We start from the raw sequence: 9,170 nt of genomic DNA on the forward strand, positions 1-9,170 counted from the left end.
ATTCGCGAATCGTCGGACAATCCGGTACGACTTGTTTCGTGTCTAGTACCGTAGTAAGAACTGAAAGATGAAAGATGGAATGGAAAAAGAAAATCTGATTGCGTACCACATGCTTGAAAGTAGCGCAGGTACTTACATAGAATGGTTAGTTAATGAACCAATGTGGCTTTTAATAAAAATCGAATATAAGGACGCACTCTTAGCAATGCTTCCTGCAAATACAATAAACCTACAAGCCAGATAACCTTGTATATCGTTGGAGTCTTTTCTTTCCTCCTGTTGGCTAAGTCTTGCTGAGTACAATTGAGTACTCAGGGTTTTATTTTCTCTGTTGCAGGTGACAGGTGGATGCTAGAGCTGACTCTTGTGTGTGGATTTCTTCTGGTGGGCTCAGCGAGAATTCCTTTACGCTGCGATCATAGTCGTTATTTATAACTCTCACCAAATGTTTTTATAAATGAAAGTTTCATAATCTGTTGTCGTAGTTTACATATCAATATTTTATCATGTCATGATTAGATATTTATTTCCGCTGTAATTGTGATCATATGTTTATATTCCGCTGTTCAATTAAACTGTTTATAACTCTGGTAATATGATTATATTTCGGTGTTATAATAATAAATATTATACTCTGATGTTGTATTAAAAGTTACGTAAGAAATGGTTAAGAATGATGTAAACTTTATTTTCTCATTGTCGATCCTGATAAAAAATGTGGATTTTCGAGTTCTTCCCTAGTATATGTTCGATGGGACCATATAATTGGATGTTCTCTTTCAAGTGCTCAGTGTCTAATGGAAGATAACCACTCCTAACACACATGAGATTAGACGGTTCCGCGAAAACGCTGCTCAAGGACTGGTAGTGGATACCCCCTTTCCCTCCCTCTCTCCCCCAGGCCTTTCCCGGCGCCAGATTCAGATCCATGCCGCACGCTTCTCCATTCCTGTAAGCTCCGCGCCTCCTCCACTCCAAATCCAGCGAGGCCACCGCCCGGGCCCCGGGGAAACGCCCTCGCGCCGCCGCCGGCTCGGGCACCCTCCCGCGCGAGCGTCGCCCCGACATCAGCCGCGGACATGGCGCAGCCGCTCGTCGTGAAGAAGGACGACGACCTCGACGAGGAAGGTGCGCGCGCGCGCGCGTCAGCGCCCTTGTCTGTCTCGCCTCGTTCCTTTAGTTGCGCGCGTGTACGCCTCCGGTTGTGTGTGCGCGCCCGTGTGCGCGTGTGTGTGCCCAGATCCGCGCTCGCAGCGCCCTAGATCTGGCGTGATCCGGCCCGGATCCCGGCATCCGTCGCATTTGCGGCTGGCTGATTGTTCGCTTGCTTGGTTGCTGCTGCAGAGTACTACTCGCCGTTCCTCGGCATCGAGAAGGGCGCCGTGCTGCAGGAGGCCCGCGTCTTCCACGACCCTCAGCTCGACGCGCGGCGATGCTGCCAGGTGCCTGTCTCTGCCCAATCGTGTTTCATCCCCTCCCCACGGGATCTCGCGATACCATCTCTCCAAGCTTGTGCGAATGTGAATTCGAATGCATTCGCGGGCTTACATAAATGACTCTGGTTTCTCATGCTTTCTGCCTGCATCTGTAGGTTATCACCAAGCTCCTGTACCTGCTCAACCAGGGTGACACCTTTACCAAGGTACAGTGGCACATCGTTGATCTTACCGTGATCATAATTTGGCTGGGTTTTTAGATTTAGATTGCCAGTACTCGTCGCATATCTAAAATTCTTGTGAAGTTTGACCATAGTTATCGTCCTCTAAAAGGAAGTTGGTACCTACAAAGTTAGGTTCAACACCTGGTGCCCTGAATTACATTAGGTGAGGAGTTACTTGCTAGCTTAATGTCCAGAGAGTAGACCTTATGCATGTTTCAAACACTATAAGTACAAAGGGGATCTGAGGGTACATATATAATCACATTTGATGTAGTGCAGTTTCCTCAATACATTAGTGTGCCCATTGAGCTCTAGTCCAGGACATGTGCTATAGTTTTACATGAGTGGAAAAAAAATTGTAGGTTGAGGCCACAGAGGTCTTCTTTGCAACAACCAAGCTGTTCCAGTCTAAAGATGCGGGCCTTAGGAGGATGGTGTACCTTATGATCAAGGAACTATCGCCTTCAGCTGATGAGGTTGGTGAATATTGGTTGCTACTATGTGGTTCGCTGCTTTATGTGGAATGTGGGAATGACTTTCATTTGTGATCTATTGGGTGTAGGTCATCATAGTAACAAGCTCTTTGATGAAGGACATGAATAGCAAAACTGATATGTACCGTGCGAACGCTATTAGAGTTCTTTGTCGTATTATCGACTCAACTCTTCTCACCCAAATCGAGAGGTATTTGAAGCAAGCCATTGTTGACAAGAATCCTGTTGTTGCCAGTGCAGCCCTTGTTAGTGGCATCTACTTGCTTCAAGTACGTCCTGCAATTATATTTGGTGCTCCAGTTGGATATATTGTTACTAGTTGGTGGCAGCTTTAGATCCTTCTGATTATGTTTTCTGCATGTTTGTATTATTGGCAGACAAGTCCGGAAGTTGTAAAAAGATGGAGCAATGAAGTTCAAGAGGCTGTGCAGTCAAGAGCTGCTCTTGTGCAGTTTCATGCCCTTGCTCTTCTTCACCAAGTGAGTTCAACATATGGTGCTCCTTTTAAGTAGATAGATAGGCATATCCATAATATCCTCACCCTCGAATGTTAAAATGAATCAGACGCTTTGCAAAAACGTAATTAGTCAGCTCTTGTTTGTCTGCTACTTATGCAACATGGAGCACTTTGATAGGCTCAAGTTGTTTGTTAATGCACAAATACCTTATAATCCCATCTACCTTTCATTTCAGATTAGACAAAATGATCGGTTGGCGGTCAGCAAGCTTGTCACTAGCTTGACCAGGGGTTCAGTTCGCTCTCCTTTGGCCCAGTGCCTACTTATTCGCTACACAAGCCAGGCATGTGTTCCATATCTTCCAGATCTAATGTAGATAATCATCGGTATCTGAAATATGTGGCATCTACAGGTGATTAGAGAGTCTGGCGTGAACCAAGGTGGAGATCGTCCTTTCTTTGATTTCCTTGAGTCCTGTCTCCGGAACAAAGCAGAAATGGTCATACTTGAGGCTGCAAGAGCAATTACTGAACTGAATGGTGTCACAAGCCGTGAGCTTACACCTGCAATTACTGTGCTGCAGTTGTTCTTAAGTTCATCCAAACCTGTTCTCAGATTCGCAGCTGTTCGCACACTTAACAAGGTTGGTCTGCTGCTCTGCTTATTTCTTTACACTAGCTGTTCTTGATACTATGCAATTCTCATTTAAGTAGAACTATTGATTGTGTAGTAGTTTCCAATAAAGGATCATTGGCTTTCAAATGTCTGGGATTCTTTTTTTTGTCGCAGAACTATAATAATTAATAACACAGCAATATTAGTTGCATCCTGTTCTCAGTACTTATTTTGGTTTGTGATGGAGTTTGTATTTTCCATGAATGGCACCAAATAAGTTAAGGTCTAAATCTCCGGTATCTAAATAATTTTTTAACACAACATTCATTTCGTGCTTTCTTTAGATTCTCTCAGTAGCCATGTAATATAGCTGGAAGATAGGACTGCTGATCTATCATCTCCTTGATTGTTCAGTCATGTTACATATGCTTTGTGCTTGAACAACTATTTCATTGAATTCTTGGCTCTATGTTTGTTTATACATTATGATCCATAACAGCTGATCCTTGGGTAGGACAAAGACATGCCATCTGGTTACTGGACTGAATTCCATTTGTTTGATGCAAGATCAGACATTTCAGATATGACATCTTTTATCTAACATGTTTTGAATCTGCTATTTTTCTTTCTATTGCATATAGGGAGCAACAGATGATAAGAGTGCAACATTCAGTTATCTTTTACTTTTTGTTTGTTTGGTATCATATGCATTTTCATTATGTTGTTTGATCTGTTGTGGAAAATTCATCTCCCCTGCTGGAAAGCTGTTTTAGTGTTATGGATTTGCTGTTGGATTAACAGTTTCCTTACTGATAGTATGGCCCAGATTGCCTGTAGTGTTCTTGTCAGAATCATTGTTGATTCCATTATATTTACTGACTGCTCATGTGAATAATTGTACAGGTTGCATCAACTCATCCTTTGGCTGTCACAAATTGTAACATAGACATGGAGAGCTTAATCTCTGATCAGAACAGGAGCATTGCAACCCTTGCGATTACAACACTGTTGAAGACAGGCAACGAGTCAAGTGTTGATCGTTTAATGAAACAGATGACCAACTTTATGTCAGACATAGCTGATGAATTCAAGATTGTTGTTGTTGAAGCAATAAGATCCCTGTGCTTGAAGTTCCCTCTGAAATATCGCTCATTGTATGTACATAGAAGCATATCTTCTTGCTCTATTATTGTTAAATATCGTAAACTACCTTTTTCATCTATAAGCCTTAATTTCCATTTATCTTTTCCAGGATGAACTTCTTGAGTAATATTCTACGGGAAGAGGGTGGATTCGAGTACAAGAAAGCCATAGTTGACTCAATTATTATACTCATTAGAGATATTCCTGATGCAAAGGAAAGTGGTTTATTTCACTTATGTGAATTCATAGAAGACTGTGAATTCACCTATTTGTCCACCCAGGTAACCATCAATCAATCACTCTTCAGGCATGTAATTTGGAAAATAGTTGTAAGATCGATTTAATTTCCTTTTTGTGAATATGTTATTTTTCTTTTGCTTCTGTACAATAGGCTGATCACATTGAAATAGTGACCGATGAACACATTTTATTTCTAATTATATATCTTCTGCTGTGAGCTGTCTATAGATGGTTATTTTCTGCTTCTGTAGATATAATGAGCTAATTGATTTGAAACCTGCAACTGAACTCATTTTGTATTTTCCTATGTTAACACTGACATTTATGATTATGGACTAGTAAAATATCTATTCATAAACTACTTTAGTAAGTCAGCTGATTTCTTCATTGTAATCAAATTGCTTTTTAATCTTGTGGCAGATACTTCACTTTTTGGGAAATGAAGGCCCAAAAACATCAGATCCCAGTAAATACATACGTTATATATACAATAGGGTGATACTTGAAAATGCTACAGTTCGAGCTAGTGCAGTCAGCACATTGTCAAAGTTTGGTGCCTTGGTTGACTCACTCAAGGTACTTACATGATTTTTTATACTTCAAATGATGTTCTTGCTGTGCAATGTGTTTCTTATCTGTCAAATGTCTATTGCACTTGCAATGTTTTTATCCAGCCTCGCATATTTGTGCTCCTGAGACGCTGCCTGTTTGATGGGGATGATGAGGTTAGTGTGAAACTTTTCCCATGAAGATACATCTATGCTCTATTTTTTATGATTCAATAACCCTTTCCGCTGTGCGTCTTACTCATTTACTGTTTTGCTACCTCATTTTAATTGTAAAGCAAAAGTTATATTTAGATAAATGACCTTGCTTGATTCTTCTTTTTTCAGATAGAAATATTTCCTTGCTGATGTTTGATATGCTTACCTTGTAGGTGCGTGACAGAGCGACCCTTTACCTCAAATTGTTAGGTGGGGAAGCTACAGTTGGTGAGACAGAGAAGGATGTGAATGAATTTCTCTTTGGCTCACTTGATGTTCCACTAGTAAACTTGGAGACGAGCCTGCGGAATTATGTATGTCTTGGTCACTTGAATATAATTATGCTTTTGCTCTGTTATCCTTGTATATCTTATGTTATCATTATTTGTTGATAGGAACCTTCAGATGTACCTTTTGATATTTCATCTGTTTCGAAGGAGACAAAATCCCAACCCCTTGCTGAGAAAAAGTCTACAGGCAAGAAATCAGCCGGTCCGGCATCTGCTGTCAGTGGCCCTGTTTCTACTGTTGATGCTTCTTATGAGAAGCTTCTTTCATCCATTCCGGAATTCGCTGATTTTGGAAAGCTATTTAAGGTTGGTATATATTATTTGTCCTTCTATAAAAGATGTGCATTATGGACCTGGCTGAATCTCATTGCATGTGTTGTAACTTTTTGTTCGCTCTTCCAGTCATCCGCACCTGTAGAATTGACTGAAGCTGAGACTGAATACTCAGTAAATGTTGTGAAGCATATTTTTGATGGACACGTTGTGCTCCAATACAACTGTACCAATACAATTCCTGAACAATTGCTTGAACAGGTATGTAACTTCTTTCATATTTATAGGTTTATACATGCATATGTTGTGTTTTTATGATTCAGTGCCTTTAACTCCTCAATTCCACAGGTAGTTGTTTTCGTTGATGCTTCGGAGGCTGATGAATTTTTAGAAGTTGCTTCGAAGCCTTTAGAATCATTACCATATGATTCTCCTGGACGGACCTTTGTGGCTTTTGAAAAGCCAGAAGGTGTCATTGCCACCGGCAAGTTCTCAAATATCCTGAAATTCATTGTTAAGGAGGTGTGTGTTTTGCTTGCTCCTCCCCATTATCTTATATTTTTCTATGTGCATTTTGTGTGAGGTGAGGATAAGTGCCCATGAACAAATGGAAGGCATTCTTGACACCTTGGCTACTCCAGAAACCAGTGCTTCGTTTAGCTTGCGATGTGTATATGAAAAAGTTGTTCAGTTCCAGTTTTTGTTCCTTTTGGGAAATGCTGAACCAGGCCTTCCCTATGGGAAGAACCATTCTTACCGAACAAAGAAGGGAGGCCATGTATGAAAGCTTATCATAAAACGTGATAATTTAAGTGGAACTATCTGGTTCTCCAGCCTAAGGTCCCTTGCAGTCATACCAGTAATCATGGTTGAACTTACTTTTTATCTGTAATCTTTGATTTGACATAAGATAATGTTTTGTCTAAACTTTGGCTGATCTGTACCTAAAGTGTTCTGAACTGGAAATCAGATCTACCTTCTTTGTTGCTATATGCACTAGTATATTGAGCTTCAGGGTCCTTTTGAGTTCTCAGCGAAATTGTTAAATCTGTTACTTGGATGCCCTTGACTCCTTGCAAATGCACTAAACTGGGATCTACATCTGTGTTTGTACTCTTCTGAATAAGATCATTGTACGGCATATATACGCTTAATCGGTTCAGATAATTTGTGAAATGCTTTCCTGTCTTTCCATTTGAAGCGGTAAATGATAATTTGTTGATTTGACTCATTTGTTGTGTTTCAGGTTGACCCATCCACTGGTGAAGCTGAGGATGATGGTGTTGAGGATGAGTACCAGCTTGAAGATCTTGAAATCGTTTCTGCTGATTATATGTCGAAGGTGGGAGTATCTAACTTCCGAAATGCCTGGGAAAGCATGGATCCGGAGAGTGAGCGGGTTGACGAGTATGGGCTTGGAGTAAGGGAGAGCCTGGCTGAGGCTGTAAGTGCTGTTATAAGCATCCTCGGCATGCAGCCTTGCGAGGTCAGTCTCCTTTATCATTCTTTTTCCTATCGAATGAATGCCACTGTCATATATAATAATAAGTCGATTTGTAATAAATTTGCTTAAAAAGTTATATAGTGTTTCTACCTCGTGGAGAGATTGCAGGATTTAGAGCTTTTTTTTTTAGAAATTTCCTAGGCCTGTACCAATTAGTAGTCCTGGTCATTAATAAGAAGTTGTATCTCCTTCCTTGATATTTGACAATTTTTTTAATTCCTATAAAATCTAGCAGTATTGATAGTTCAAGCAACCAACAGCTCAAAGGGTTATCACCTTGATTCGGAACCCTGGCTGTATTTAGCATTGCTTTTCACCTTAAAATGATGACTCGTTTCACCTTTGGTTTGTAGGGAACTGACGTGGTCCCAAGCAATTCAAGGTCGCACACTTGTCTGCTCTCTGGTGTGTTTATTGGTAACGTGAAAGTCTTGGTGAGGCTGTCATTTGGAATCAGTGCACCGAAGGAGGTGGCCATGAAGCTAGCAGTTAGATCTGATGATCCAGAGATCAGTGACAAGATCCACGAAATTGTTGCTAATGGCTAAGAACACTAGTAGAATATTTTTTGACTCCTTTTGTTTTGGCTTTCATGCTACGGGAGCTTGAGGGGATTCAATTAATTCTAGTATATGTAAGCTTGGTTTCCAGTTGGATCCATCTTTTGTTGCACCACCATTCTTCCTCGACACAGTACAACAGTTTTTTGGTTGATTTGGATCTGTACAATTTTCCTTATATACCGAGGAGATAATAGTGTATGCAATAAAATTCAAGTAAAGTTTTGTTGGTAAAATGAAGCATATTGCACATCAGCAACAAAATCTTGTATTGACGAGGCAACTGCTTAAATTCGTGGCCTCATAAGGTGTGGCTTTCACCTATGCTTAGGTTCTATTTGGTTCAGTTTTGAGTTTAGAAAAGCTACCGTAAGCTGTAAAAAGGTTGATCCTGAGCTATGTGCCTTGGAGAAGTTGTAAACTGTTGGTCTATGTTTCGTGAAAATAGATGTGGAACTAATCTTTGTTTTCATCCATTTAATGAAAAAATAGTTGTGAAACATCTCTTTGCTTTTATCCATTTAGAAAAACAGAACCAAAAATAGGATCGAAGGCCCTCTCTCGTCTTCCTAGAAAATGGTTGTGAAACATCTCTTTGTTTTCACCTATTATTTTCACCCATTTGAGAAAGCCAAGAGCTAAAAACAGGGCCGATTGCTGCGAAATTTTACTATGCATTAAAAAGCAGCTTCTTGTTCCAGCATTTTCGTTGACGTTCTGCCTTTTGGCAGAAGCACTTTCTAGCGCCTTGAACTAGAATAGTCAGTTTCAACTGTATGTAAACCGGTTCGGAGGTAGCAGAAATAGTCAGTTTTCAACTCTGTTCTTCGATATTGGATCGTTAAAAGTGGAGGTAGTTAAGGGGTTGGGTTGTGATGTTGATATAACTCGAAGGTTTAAGTGTGATCTGTCTCCATGTCACTCGATTATTAGATCAGCATTCAATGCTTCGGTCCTGTTCGCTGGTTTTATAATCCGTATTTTTCAGCTTATTTTTTCAGTCGGAACAGTATTTTTCTCCCGCAACAAATTAGTCAGAACAGTATTTCGGCTTGTTTTTTCAGCGAAGCGAACGGAGCCGAATTCATCTGTTTCTTTATCTACCTGCGGATTATCAATGCTCGAGAGATCTTGCCACACCGCCTGTGCGTCCGCGGTGGAGGGGTAGC

At 40.5% G+C, this 9,170-nt stretch overlaps 1 protein-coding gene across 1 annotated transcript; it reads left to right on the forward strand.

Moving 5' to 3' along the window:
* The first annotated feature begins 857 nt into the window (after positions 1 to 857).
* On the forward strand, positions 858 to 8,237 carry LOC136549522 (coatomer subunit gamma-2-like). The gene is made up of 18 exons (XM_066540826.1): positions 858 to 1,128; positions 1,345 to 1,442; positions 1,592 to 1,642; positions 2,023 to 2,136; positions 2,223 to 2,423; positions 2,532 to 2,633; positions 2,848 to 2,955; positions 3,025 to 3,255; positions 4,131 to 4,381; positions 4,480 to 4,651; positions 5,031 to 5,186; positions 5,285 to 5,335; positions 5,548 to 5,688; positions 5,770 to 5,970; positions 6,067 to 6,198; positions 6,286 to 6,459; positions 7,184 to 7,423; positions 7,795 to 8,237. The coding sequence occupies exons 1-18, from the start codon at positions 1,080 to 1,082 to the stop codon at positions 7,987 to 7,989; spliced, it is 2,667 nt and encodes an 888-aa protein (XP_066396923.1). The 5' UTR covers positions 858 to 1,079; the 3' UTR covers positions 7,990 to 8,237.
* Positions 8,238 to 9,170: the final 933 nt, after the last annotated feature.

Source organism: Miscanthus floridulus, chromosome 4 (assembly GCF_019320115.1).
Source record: "Miscanthus floridulus cultivar M001 chromosome 4, ASM1932011v1, whole genome shotgun sequence".
Lineage (NCBI taxonomy): Eukaryota > Viridiplantae > Streptophyta > Magnoliopsida > Poales > Poaceae > Miscanthus > Miscanthus floridulus.

What these genes read in the sequence shown, in the direction of transcription:
- LOC136549522 (XM_066540826.1), top strand. Translation starts at nt 1,080, where the DNA reads ATGGCGCAGCCGCTCGTCGTGAAGAAGGACGACGACCTCGACGAGGAA. An exon ending in AGGGTGACACCTTTACCAAG is followed by an intron (nt 1,643 to 2,022) that starts GTACAGTGGCAC and finishes AAAAAATTGTAG; the next exon opens with GTTGAGGCCACAGAGGTCTT. An exon ending in ATTTTGGAAAGCTATTTAAG is followed by an intron (nt 5,971 to 6,066) that starts GTTGGTATATAT and finishes TCGCTCTTCCAG; the next exon opens with TCATCCGCACCTGTAGAATT.